The sequence below is a fragment of the Poecilia reticulata genome, linkage group LG16 (assembly GCF_000633615.1).
Source record: "Poecilia reticulata strain Guanapo linkage group LG16, Guppy_female_1.0+MT, whole genome shotgun sequence".
NCBI classification, from domain to species: Eukaryota; Metazoa; Chordata; class Actinopteri; order Cyprinodontiformes; family Poeciliidae; genus Poecilia; species Poecilia reticulata.
Genome location: NC_024346.1, coordinates 7777947 through 7792112, shown reverse-complemented (window position 1 = coordinate 7792112; position 14166 = coordinate 7777947). Strand labels below are relative to the sequence as shown.

The window sequence follows — 14166 nt, the reverse complement described above, 5'->3', positions numbered from 1 at the left end:
TGTCTCCCAGCACTGTTTGCTTTGCCAACTTTCAAAGCCACTAATCCTGTCTGAGTTTTGGACCACACACGCACACTCACCCCCACACACGCACGCACACACACACACGCACCCCGTCACGCCCACACACACACACACACACGCACGCACGCACACTGACATTCATCGTTCATCAGGTGCCACGTTGTGTGTGTGCTGCACTTCCCTATGTTTGGCTCAGAATAATCTTCTGTACACTTCCTGTGGCAGTGTTGATGTGGGGTTTTATGATCCATCACTGTAATATATGCAGTCTGAAGTCTAAGTCACCTCTCTTGGACCCCTAGCTGTATTATGCAGAGGTAAACACTTCTCTGAGTTACATCAATCACCTATCACTTTTTACAAGAACTGTGTTTGGATTAGCAAGATAGCTATATATATAAATATATATATAAAAAGAGTATATGGTGACTTAAAAAACTTTGGTTATAGCTGACTGTCATACAGCACAGTGTTTTTCTTTTCTTCTCTCCCTCCGTCCCTCTTTCTTCTTTGGTTTATTATATCGCCAACTTGCAAATCTTAAGCTTCTGTTGTAAATAAAAGACTTGAGCACTGGGTATTAAAAGATGCTCTTTGAGATTCAGGGATAAAAGGAGGCATGCCAAAGAGAAAGGGCTCCCGGTATGATGTCCAGAATATGACAGTAGGTGAGACAAAAACAAAAGAAAAAGAGGACAAGAGAGCGAGAGGCTCCAGCTGGCTCTTTTCATAATGAGAGGCTCCCTCTTTTCTCTCTTCGTGTGTGCGTGGGTGTGTGTGCATGTGTGTGTGTGTGTGAGAGAGAGAGAGAAAGAGAGGAGAAAAAAGAAAGAGATGCAGCAGAGAGAGGAGGCAGACAGGAGGGTTTTAAAGTTCGTTTCACATTAACTTTTCAGTAGATGTGGGACTGACACAACCCTCTGGGTCTCCTCCTCTCTGCTTCTGCTGCAGACTTTGGATGCTTTTCCTCACACAGCGTACTTAGCCAGAGCTTTTTTAAAGGAGTTAGGATGCTCATAAATATCACATGCATTATAGATGTACTGTAAGGGTGTGTGTGTGTTTATGTTTTATGTGTGCAGGTCACAATCTGACCATATTGTTCCCATCTGCCTTTCTACCCGCTCAAACACACCTCACACACACTTTCCCTCTCTTTAACAAAATCCGATTATCTAGCCTGCATCAGCTAACGAGGCCCCTCCGCCACCGTTCCCCCCCATCCCTCCCTACGCTCCAGTAGCCCCCACTGCTCCTCCTTGTTTCTTTTTCTCGCTCTCACACAATATGATAGCCATCAGCCTGTTTCTGTAAATACACAAACACTGCAGCACACACCCACAAGCTGCTCCAGGCTCAGATTGGATGGAAGACTCCCTAATTATTCTTTAATTGCCCATCTCTGACTGTCCAGCTGCCCCGAGTGTATAAAACACAGAGCGGTGGCCCGATTGATCACTCCGGACTCAGCGTGTTGCGAATTGCACCAAAAGATACGTCTGAGAGGGAGACAGAAAATAAAATCAGTGAGCAGCAATTTGGCCGAAGAAGCAGGATGTGATGTAGATGGACTCTGCTGATTTAGACTTTTATGCCTTTTAATTGAGTCCTACCAGACGTCAGCGCCACCTAATCGTCCTCAGTGGGTTGTTTGTTCTGTAAATTATGGTAACAGTCTTTCACCGAATGCTTCAACTCATAACAGTTTTACATCATTATAAAATAAAAGTAAAATAAAAAAAGGGGGGGGCTTTAACAGTTGTGGAAGTGAGAGGGGATCGGTTGTAAACACATTATGTTTGGCAAATTTGCACCAGTGGTTGAAAAATGGGGCTGCACAGTGGCGCAGTTGGTAGAGCTGTTGCCTTGCAGCAAGAAGGTTCTGGGTTCGATTCCCGGCCTGGGGTCTTTCTGCATGGAGTTTGCATGTTCTCCCTGTGCATGGTGGGTTTTCTCCGGGTACTCCGGTTTCCTCCCACAGTCCAAAAACATGACTGTCAGGTTAATTGGCCTCTCCAAATTGCCCCTAGGTATGAGTGTGTGTGTGCATGGTTGTGTGTCCTGTGTGTCTCTGTGTTGCCCTGCGACAGACTGGCGACCTGTCCAGGGTGTACCCCGCCTCTCGCCCGAAACGTTGGCTGGATATGGGCACCAGCACCCCTCCCGACCCCACTGAGGGAAAAAGGGTGCAAGAAAATGGATGGATGGATGGATGGTTGAAAAATGTTCTTAATGTGTGATGCAAGAATGAGACACAGATGTTACAGTATTTCCTCCTGAGTTGAAATAGGATTGCTTTAGTGTGACTTGCATGGCTCAAAATCAACTGTCAGCCAATGTGATTTGAATCTTTAATCTGCATCCTCAAATAATCAGTGAAGAGGCTTCACATTTGCTGTGGAAAAGGCTACATCTCCCTTTTACTCTTGTGCGTTATTGTTACAAGAAGAGTCTTCTTTCCCCTTATTGCATCAATGCTCAAGGTTTTCTGACAAACCTTTATTTATTTTAATTTTTCTCAATGTATTCTGCTCATGTGACATCAGTGGCAGTCAGAAATACTAAGCGGTCAGGACAAGGTTGTCCAATCTGAGTTCTAACAGATGGCTCAAACACTAGTGAGGAAACTGAAAATATTCTTTGCTTTCAGGGTTGGAATTTGAAATCCAGTCTTTAAGCCATCTAAAGTAAGCTGCAGTATAAAGTATTACAACTTATTGTCAAAGAATGTGTGTCGCCTTCTAAATTAAATCATTTTAGTTATTTGTAGCATATTTGCAAACCTTTTTAAAGATTATAATTGGAACCATTTTCTCATGCAGCTGCAACTAGATAATGCACTTTTCAGAGTTCAGTCCCATTTCTGATCTGCCACTTTGGATTTTAGATGATTTTAGATGAAGACGTCACTTCAAAACCTGTAATACGGGTAGATATGGGAAAATAGTTCAACAAGTTTCTAGCTTTCGCGCTTTGACAAGCCATGAATTATGATTTCTAATCAAGTTTGAGACTTCCCAAATCTCATTAACGTTTAATCATGTCTAAACTGGGAATGTGGCAAAGTTTTAACCTCTGAAGACCCAACTGGAAGTTTTCTTGCAGCAAACACGTCAAGTAGCAGGTGTTGTGCTTCCACAGGCGACTCTTCCACTGCTTATTCTAGGACAGCATGTCCCACTACATCTGGTGAAACACTTTTAAATGAAAATACACTTTTTAATACAAATGTACTGCTCTTCCTGCTTTTATCACTGAAGAGAAAAATAATTCTGCACTCATACAGAACATGAACACAAACCCAATTGCACAGTTTGAACTTATCTGTCCACATTTGCATCAGTTAAAACAGAGTTTGAAAACAGCAATCAAAGCAAAGCAGTGTTGCTTTTAGATTTCCTGGGTGGTCTGATTACAGCGTCTCACCACCCAAGCATAGTTTCTTGTAGCTTAAAAAAGTTTTAGCAAAAGTTGCAATTATTAGTACCATAATTACTGTAAATCTAAAAGAACTCCAATTACTGTATCTCACCTGGTAAAGAGTAAAACATCCTGCACATGTGCCAAAAGGTCTTTTACTTTAATGTTTTGTGTGCGACAATGTGTGTTTTTCCCATGTAGCACTCAGCGGGACGCTTAAACCTTAAGTGCTGTTGAAAAGCTCTGTGCTTCATTTGCGCAAACATTCCCGTACATTTGCTTGGCTGCTTTGTTGTTTGTTTTGGCGTAAAAGTAGAGGATACTTTTAGCGGCGTTCCCCCCTTTACAAACATAGGCCATGAGTATCAGTTTGTAAAACCAGTCCTCTTGAGATTGAAAAATTTTATGAGGAGGAGTGGGGGGAAAAAAAGAGAAGCAAGATTAAAAATAGAGACAAGGGAAGTGAAAAAGTAACCGAGCAAAGTAAGCGAGAGGGTAAAATGTTGGACAGAGACGTGAGATCGTTTTATCAAATGTCAGCACCTCACTGGTCTTTGACCCCTCTGTGGTTTGTGGGTTGTGGTGAATCGCAGCGACTGACCACAGTGGAATGTGTCTCACTAACAACTCAAAGCTAAAATAGTACTTCATTTTGACAGCACACCCTGTTATTTCCTCCCAAATTTTTTAATGCTCCGTGTCTTCCCTTCTATTCTTCAGACTGATAACGAGACGTCCATCACTTAGCTCCTCTCATCTCTCTGCAGACATTTTATAAAAACTCCCTTTCATCCTCTCCTTCTCCGTCTCTCTGCCTCCTTAATAAAACTAGCCTGTCAAGCCGCTACGGTTCCCAGAAGTCTATATTCTCTCCACTCTTGGCAGATTTTCACAACAAATAAATTATTCAGAGGTGGATTTTGTAGTCTAGAAATTAATGGTATGATTAATTTATGTGATCATACAGAATATTGGGTCTGTGTATTTCATTAGCCATATGCATGCCTGCAGTTTAAATATTAACTTCAGTTTATATATAAGGGTGTTTTTGAAGCGTTTCGGATTAACTACTTTGGTTCAATGCTTTATTTTATCACAAACACGACTGACTTCTTAAAAACTTTGGTCTATTTCCCGACGTGTTGAATAAGTCTGACATAAGTAATATTGACAAGCCCTGAAATTGCACATCTAAATTGGGAACGACAAAGACCGGTCATGGTTATCGACAGATTTCTAATTAAATATAGCATGATAAATATATTAACCCTTTGTAGTACTGCCTTTTTCCTGCAGCTTTTTGTCATTTTGATTGAAAACATGTGGAACTTACACATTGTGTTTGCAGGAATTGAGCTCTTTTGCTTCCCCCAGCTCTCCATCCTGTTTCTCAGCAGCTCGAATTGTAATTCAGTCTTCTTGGGGAATAAGTTGTCTGTCCCTGGAGAAAGTAGCCAAGGCCCATTTTGTTCCTCAGCTGCATTGTCTTGCATGGAAATCTGGGACACTGGGTGCATCCTAATGTCTGTTGAAATGGGAGCACACCAGTCCCAAGGGCTGCACTGCTTCTCCTGGGGTACCTTAACAATGTGGATGTGCTGCTCTTGCATTAAAGAACAGCTGTGGTCCTAATATACAGTTTCCATAACCGATTCAAGAATGATTAGATACTTAAAAGATGTTTCACCTTCTGACATTGTCTTACCACCAGAAAGATTTACCTGTATGTCTTTCTTTGTCTCTTACATTCTTGCTATTGAGGTTCAGCATTGTTTTCAAACAGATGTGTTGAAAGAATATTTTTTGGAGAGCTGAAATGAAATTCATCTTTTAACAAACAAAGGAATCCTTGGGAAAAAGAAATTGTAACTTTTCAAACCAGCCTGACTTAACTTAATTAGCTCTTTAGCCTTATAAATAATTGTCAACATGGGCGGAATAGATCTCAAGTGTTGACAACAGGGAAGGTCATCTTTTAAGCAGCTAAGGAGGAAGATTTGCCCACCTGTTTTAAAGAGTTCATTTATTTCTTGGAGGGTTTTCCAGCCTGAATATCCTGTTTGAACTGATGTCACAGGATCTCAATCAGAGGTCCAAACACCCAAAAAAACAAAAACTAAATGAAGGTTTTGGAGAAGCCCAGTCATTCCTATGTAGAGTTAATGGTGTGCTTTGGAACATTGTTCTGCTACTTACCCAAATAGATGTAAGCTTAAGGCCAGTTATCGATATTACCCTTTAGGATTTTCATGTAGACAGCAGAATGCCAGGTTCAATCAATTACAGCAAGTCACAAAGCAGCTCCAGACATCACAACACTCCCACCATGTTTTTTTTTTCCTAAATCTTAAATATCTTGCCTTTAATAGCTGTAATCAGAGAGATGATCATATTAGCAAAATAAATGCAAGAAAACTTTATTCTGTGTGTAATTAATTTACATAATGTTTCTTTCTTTGTGAATTGAATTACAGAAATAAAATAACCTTTCAATAATATTCAAATGTATTAAATAGGTCTGTGTAAACAGGATGACACGTATGATCAACTTTTTTGTTTTTGCTTTTCTTTTTCCAGTTTGCTGTGGCGCTGTAACTGTGAAGGTGACTCCGAAGGTGGAGGCGGACGGAGGAACAACAGCCAAACTGCCCTGTACATTTTCTGGCACAGCCTTGCCAAGTTTTGTTGTTGGTTGGCACATTGTAAGTGGATTATATACTGTGTCAAAATATTTACACATAAGAAGCATTTTTACATTGAAGTTCCTAAAGTACAAAGCGCACTGTCAGAGATTCAGCTTTTTGTTTTTTTGTTTGTTCTCTTTAAATCTTTTTCAGGAGATTGATAATCAAAGAATAAGAGTGGCCTATCGTACAAATTCTGGCGAGCGAATGAGCGACCCCGGTACTCCTCTGGTTGGTCGAGTCACTCTCGAAGAAGACCTCACCTTGACCATCAAGTCTGTGAAACCCTCAGATCCAAACAAATACTACTGCCAGGTCACTGCCGGCAAGGACGGGTCTGGAGAAGGCGAAACCATTCTTGAAGTGTTTGGTACGTAGGCCAGTTCTCCTTAACGCATCAAACATTCCTACTGAACTTCAAAAGTAACTTATGCTGAGTTTTTTTGTGTCACTTTCAAAAAGGTTTCAAAATTGTGAGATTTATGTGTGTCCATTTATGCTTGTCTTAAGCACCTAATGCATATTGAATTGATTTGAGACATGTATGCGTTTACACTTAAGTCTCCTAAATGAGATGTAGAGAGATTTGTTGCAATAGTCTGGACCTTTCAAGAACCAAAACATTTGTGTGATGTTTTTTTATTTTTATGTGTTATAATTTTAGGCTTTCGCTGATCCCAAATTCCTTTGACAAGTTCCCCAGAGGTCAATTAACCACAGTTTAATGGCACTAGGCATAATTGATGAATAGTTCAATCATACTTGTCACGTCTCATATATCTCTTCCTAATAAGAGTCAAGATTTATCACCGTCATGCGAAGGCCTGACCCTGGTGCAGAGCGATGTTTCCTTGCTCCTTCCTTACCATGTAATCTTAAATGAGAAGCACTTACTTCTGTCTTGTATTGGACTTTCAGTTGTTCTTATTTTTGTTATTTTGTTCTTATTTTTTTAAATACTGAATAACAACCATATAGTCAGGTAGCATCTAAAAAAAATGCTACATGACTAAACAATGAGATTGTTATATGCGTGTTATCACAATAACTAGACATTTCTGCTAAATAATATCTGAAATGCAAACCAGCAATTACTTTGTGAAAAGGCATCAGGTATGATATTCAAACAGTAACTTTGAGGGAAAATATTATAGTGACAGTGTGTAATAGTTTTTTGTCAAAAACGCTACAATAACACGACACATTATAGCATAAAAAACATAATGCATAATGTAATATTGATTATCACGCTTTCTGATAAAAATCACAGGCATAATATTGCAACAATAATGTAATAGCACTTATTTATTGTTTATGCTCATACCCAGGATTTAAGAGTGCCAATCTACTACCAATAACTGAATAAGCCTCGGAGTAACTCTTTTATGCTTGAATGTGTAACTTTGGCTACTGCATAGCTACTAAATCTGAATACAGACAACAGAAAAGAAGGAGTTAGAGGAGCACAACAGAACTCAGGACATCAAGCTTTTGCTTAAAGATCTTTGGCTTTACTGTGGTGCGGTAGATGTCTCAAAAGCCACTATATCCAACAAAATCACTCTGTAACAGTATAAAACTTTATTTGAATTTTAGAGTGAGAGAAGTTGTGACAGTTCTTGATTTCAAACAGACTCGAAACATTTCCAATCAGACAATATTTTTGTAAACGAGGAAATAGTGTGTTTCCCATTGTCTGAGGACAATGGGACAGTGAGAAGACAATGCTGCATTTCTGTACTCTACACATCTGGAGAAAGCATCAGCCACTCCTGCACTGTCTCTGGCATTTTATGAAAAAAGTCTTTAGACCATCAGAATTACTTCAAAATCCTACTTTTTGAAACATTTGAATACTGTAATACTGGTTACCAGCATAATTTATTTTATGCTGTTTTTTCTCCTCCTCTAGCCAAGTTTTCATAAATTACAATCAGCTACAGAAAACCAAATAGTTTTTTGCTGAAAACATTGCTTTATATGTGGGAGGGAAGAGAAGATAAATCTGGTTACACTGCTATTGTCCAGAATATAAACAGTTCTCAAGGGAATTTGGAACCGTGTTACAAAAGAAAAACAACTCTCAGTTTCCCGTTCCCTTGGCCTGCCAGTACTTTTAGAAAGTCCTTGAGAGGGTAGAGGTCCTTCACCATGGAGCTACGAAGGACAGAAACTCCATCTGGAGGGTTTAATTTCAAAAAAAAAAATATAGTCTCTTTCTCTCCAAACACTCCACACGTATGTGGACAAGGAGGGGATTGAAAATTGTAGATCTCTGTGAAGGATTGAGAAAAAGAAACACCCATCTATTGTTTATTTCCATGCACAGTCGACAGCTGCAGGAGGAGATAAAATGACCTTGGACAAGTCAGCTTGGGAATAAAGGAGAGAAATAAATGGGGGAGCTCACACCTGTGGCTGAATGTGTGTGTTTGTGTTAAGCAGGGAGTAGGAAGTGGGAGTTTCTTCCCTGTCTGACTCTTATCTACGCAGATGAACCCGGTTTGCAAAGGAATACTATGAGCAAGGTTATTTACTACTAGATTTAATTAACAGGGTCAGAGGGCGTGTGGTTTGAAATACAAATGTGGGAAGTCAGTGATTGTGAGCACTTGCATATGATATCTAAAAACCCCTTTCTCTTGATGATTAATAGTTGTTTTCTTTTTCATTTCAGTTGCTCCCCAGAAACCAGAAATCCAAAAACCGTCTCAGGCCATCTCAGTGACACAACAGTTCAGCTCAGAGGTTTGTATTTCATCTTGTGTACATGTTACCTTATTTTATTTCCTCTAAAGCTTATACATTTATACACTGCTCAAAAAAATAAAGGGAACACTTTAACATTTAAGTGAACACTGAAGTGTTCCCTTTATTTTTTTGAGCAGTATATTTTATGTATATACACTGTGAACACTTGAAACCCCCAGTAAAATCCCTTGTTTGGCCAATAAGGCTGATTCTGATTTTGATTTTTGTTGGATTCAAAAGTTTTATTTGTCGATGCTGAAAATTTTTAACATTGTGTTGGATGGTGATTGTTATTATCCAAGATTTTAGGGTTGTTGTTTTGTAATCAAATATTCAGAATGGAATGTAAATTACTACAAAAAAATAATCCTTGTTTTTTTTTTGTTTGTTTGGGGTTTTTTTTCCCCTGGAGAATAAACTTAGTTTTTTGTCTTTGTTTTGAGACAGTGGCCATTATTAGTGCTGATGTCACAAAATGGCTTAAGGACAACAAAAGCAATGTCTTAACATGGCCATTTAAAGTCTAATTTAAGTCCAGATGAAAATTTGGATGTGATATCATCTCACTGATATTGAAAATAGCTATTTTGTCTTCCTACAGTTAAAGAGTGTTGTGGTGCAAAACGTTAGTGTTAGGGTACGATGCACTCTCCGATTGAAAATAAGATCAGATTTCTGCATTTCAAACCGTTTCTCACCAGTCAGAGCTGGACCAGTTGGAAAACCTTCCAAATCCTTTCAGCAAATAGTTTGTCAACTGATATCACTTTGTAATTTCTGTTTTCTCAAATTGGAATCAGGTCGGCACTTGCGAAGCAAAGAATGGATTCCCCTCTCCAAGGATCATTTGGTTCAAAGACAACCAGCCTCTTCCTGAGATCAAAGACAGAAGGGAAAGTATGTGTCCTCTGGACGATGGAGCTTGATACTGTTTTGCTTAAGACACTCAAAGGCGTTTATGTCATGATTAATGGTTTTACTAATCTCTGTCAGAGACCTACATGATTCTTTCTACGGTGAAGGAGACTACGGGTCTTTACACCATAAAGAACACACTGTACATGCAGCCCACGAAGGCCGACAAGGACTCTACGTTTCATTGTACTGTGGAGTACAGCCTGGCAGGAGAGAAGAACAAGAACATCCAGAAGAAGTCTGAACCCATGAAAATTGATCTTAACTGTGAGTGAAAATCTGGGAGCTGAATGTTTGAGTGAATACAGAAAGACTGGTGCTTGGGTGTTTTTAATGGGGGTTTGTTTCATTTTTTTTATACAAACAGAACACATTTTCAGCAAATTTAGATTTACTTGTTAGTGTGACATGAGTGCATTTGGACAGTGACAGGAATCGGAACGTTTGGACACTCGTTCTGCCTCAGATAGAACATGGAAACGGCAGATAACAAAGCAATTTCCAATAAAGATTATGCTGCTTCCCAGCAAAATAGTATAAATAGAATAGTTAAAAATGCAAAATTGCCAAAGCTCCAGTCAGAGCAGAGAACAATACATTTGAAGTCTTGCCTCAATTTTTTTTCCCAGTATTTTGACTGTTGTAAGACATAACAATACTTTCTTCGAAACCATTCAGTTATCGTACTGGCTGTACGATAAGAGTCATTTGTTGCTGCTTTTAGGCAAACCTCCACCTTATAGTCTCAAGTCCTTTGCAGTGTCTAATAAGTTGTCTTCCATCTTAGCCCTGGGCAAAGGACATGAAAGGAGTGGATGAAAATTGTCTTTTTAGTAAAAACAATTTTAAGTACAGTTGTTGGTCAACTGTGCTTAATAAAATCCAAAGCAAAAGCAGCCATCTACCTGGTTAATTTAGATAAGGAGGGCTTATGACTATTCTGATTCCATTTGCATTGGTTGAATCACCATGGTATTTCCATACTTGACTGACCCCTAACCTGCGGGTTAAAAAGCACATAAAAACCTGTCCAAATATCTCAGGTGCTGTTACAGACAATAATTATCTCAACTCCAATGGTTGTAGATTGTAATGTAATGTCATGCTCATCTTTTTATGTAAAGTATAACTGTAGCTTTAACCACTGATTGAATTTTCAACCTGTTCCACATCTGCTCTTGTCGTCATCCAGATCCTTTTGAAAACATTATGTTTAATCTGTTCAACCCAACTGTGGTCAAAGAGGGTGATACTGTCACCCTAAAATGTGAAACGGATGGAAACCCACAGCCTGAGTTTGACTTTTCGAAAGATGTATGTAAACACGTCAAGATTATCGATCTTTCACATCATATTTAGCTGGCTTCATCATTCAGGTGTTAAATCTGTGATTCAATTTACAGGAAAAGAATATTCCTGGTGCGGACGGTTCTCTGATACTGAGGAATGTCAAGCGTACGGATTCCGGTACATACAAGTGCTCTACGTACGACTACGACTCAGACGTGATTGAGAAGTTTAACACCACGGTCCTTACTGTCAACTGTGAGTGAGACAGACACATACACAAATGCACATCAAAGTACAATGCATAAAAAAAATAATTTCAACCTAACAGTGAATCATTCTTTTAAGATTTTTTTTTTTTCACATTTGAGTCATAAATCCTTAAATTTAAAAGTCTTGCATGGAATTAGCGATAATAAAATCCTTTCAGGGTTTCAATATCTGCTTCACTTCTTCACAGTTCATCTGCTGCTTTAATGCTATCTCCACCACAGTGTCTAATTTGATCTCATCACACACATTAAGCGTTGATAGCCTTGAAAAATTGTTAACTCTGGCTTCAGAATTGGATTAAATTAAGAGTAAGTTTAAGATTCAATACTCTGTTATGTACTGTAATTTCTGGAGTCTTATTACATGGATGTTAAATGGATGAGCAGGTTTTTTTTTATTTAAAATTTTTTCCTTACCCTCTCTGTACCAAACCTCAGATTTCAAGGTGTCTCAATCCATGTTGCTAAGCGTCTGTTTGTTTTCTTTTCTCTAGACATTGACGAGATGAGCGTCACTCCCGCTGGGAATCAGATTATCGATTTGGGAAAGCAGGTTCAGTGGCAGTGTAAGACCAAGGCGTCTAAAATTCACACCGTGCTGTGGAAGAAGGTACATTAAGGCTGAACCAGCTTTCTTATTGGTGGAAGAATACAGCTAGACTCTTTATGACTCTGATGTTTAATAGTCAAAATAGAAAGAGGATGGTGTAGAGCTGCTGTGGGTATTAGTCCTCAATAAATAGGCTTTCAATAAATACTATTTGCTACATTATTTTTCTCAGATATTATAAACCTAAGCTGATAATACATGAAACAAGTCAACTTTATCAAAATTATTATTTTTATTTTACCTTACTTATATTCTTCAAAACAGACAAAAAGTGAAAGCAAGAAAAAATAAAAGCTAAAGCGAATTTTCATGCCCATTAACATGCAATTTAGCATTTTCATTATTCAAACACAAAATTATTTAAACTTCAAAGTTTTTTTGGTTACATATTAAATAACTTACAAGGTAGTAATATACATCTGAGGTCAGTATTGGTCAGTACTTTGAAAACTCTTATGACCAGAGATCATTTTTCTGTGTTTATACTAAAGCATGGAATGACATTCCACAACATATAAAGTCCATCTCGGCACTGGCACTAAGACGACTCATGCACGTCATCTGTTCCACAACACTGTTTGTGATCACCGTTATTTTGTAAATTAGTATCTCTGTGTGTCTTACAGTATATGTTGTTGTGATGTTATGTTGCATATCTTTGTGTTTTGCGTGGAACAGTAACGTGCTCTAAAACAGCAATTATGCTGAGTCTTTCATTTAATCTTTTCCTGCTTAAAAATCAAATAAATAAATAAATAGGTATCTTTAGATTATATGTTCTCGACTCAATACTGTCAGTTTTTTCTCAAATTATACTGATTTTGTTCAGTAATTATTTCCTGTGACTAACCTATTAAGTTAATATGTTCTTTTTCTTACACTATTTGAAGCATCTCTATTTACATACGATCATACTTTAATGTTTTGCTATTTACCCCAGCATCTGCTCTTGTTATGTGTGTGATGCTCCTGCAGCGTTAGGCCTGTTGTTCCAGTCTTATTATCTGTTGTTGTGTCTCGTGGGTACGGTAGAAACTGTGTTGGGAATATGTTGTTTCCGAGTTGGAAGGATTCCTATGAGAAGAAGAGGAGAAGAATTGCAAACGAAAGGTTTATCACCGAGGATGACCTGTTATCACTGCACTGTCAAACAGTGTGTGTGAAGATTGCTCCCCTGCTTTCCCAGCACAACACCAAGCCCTCCGTCTAGATTTTCTCTGTGCTGTTCTGTTTTCAATTTTAAACAGACGGAGCATAAAGAAAGTATGAAAGGGGTGATACTGTGAATCCAACCGGTTTTATTACAGCATTTCTCTCTTCCTCAGGGCGACGTAGTGCTTTCTCAGGATGGCACTCTATCAATTGCAAGTGTTGCCTATAAAGATGCTGGCGAGTACGTGTGTTTTGGCGGCGTTCCAGAAGTCCCGGGACTGACAGCTCAGGCCAGTGTAAACCTGACGGTGAAAGGTAACACACCCAGATGATTTCTAAATATTCATCCAAACCTTGCACATCCTATCTGAGAAAAAGTAAGAGAAGAAAGTTACTTTTATTCGCTCTGTCTTTAAAAAAGTTTTGAGAGAAGTGGATGGACACGTACTTCCATATTTTTTAATAATAAACAAACCAAAGAGGGAGAAGGATGATCCTGTTGACCAAATGCAGAGTTGGACCAGCAATTTGAGAGTTTTATTTCTTTGTGTCAGCTCTTTCTTCATCACATCAGAATACAGCAATACTCACATTGTGGCACATTATACCCCATATCTCTCTAACCATGTGCCACACATTCCTGCTATCACTTTTTAACAAAACACTAAGATACTTGAACTGCTCAGCTTGAGGCTCACCATCAATATGCATTCTTTCGTTGTTCCTTCACATAGAAGCCAAAAAATACATTGCAGTTTGTGGTTTATAATGGTGGCGTCAATAAAATATGTTTTCATCACATTTGGTGTTCAACAGATCTAAAAAAAAAAAAACTACACAGTCATTTTATCAAGCTTAAATATCCGAAGTATACCCTATTGTTAGAGAATAGTAGTGAACAGTGGAGCAATGCTAATGTTTCAGCATTGTTCCAGTTAAAGGAAGCATGTTGTATGTTTGATGGAAGCACTGCAGAGGAAATGTGGCTATCACTTCCTGTCATTCGTTAAATCACAAAATTCAACAGTGTGTGTTTGGTTTGAAACATTCC

At 38.6% G+C, this 14166-nt stretch overlaps 1 protein-coding gene across 3 annotated transcripts in view; it reads left to right on the top strand.

Moving 5' to 3' along the window:
- Positions 1–14166, top strand: part of bcam (basal cell adhesion molecule (Lutheran blood group)) — a 67412-nt gene that overhangs the window by 41047 nt on the left and 12199 nt on the right. For all 3 annotated transcript variants that reach the window (XM_008431162.2, XM_008431161.2, XM_008431160.2), the window contains exons 2-10: positions 6022–6146; positions 6282–6498; positions 8806–8876; positions 9680–9776; positions 9873–10061; positions 10987–11108; positions 11198–11339; positions 11848–11963; positions 13289–13430. In XM_008431162.2, the coding sequence (XP_008429384.1) occupies positions 6022–6146; positions 6282–6498; positions 8806–8876; positions 9680–9776; positions 9873–10061; positions 10987–11108; positions 11198–11339; positions 11848–11963; positions 13289–13430 (1221 nt within the window). The remainder of the gene's footprint in view (positions 1–6021; positions 6147–6281; positions 6499–8805; positions 8877–9679; positions 9777–9872; positions 10062–10986; positions 11109–11197; positions 11340–11847; positions 11964–13288; positions 13431–14166) is intronic.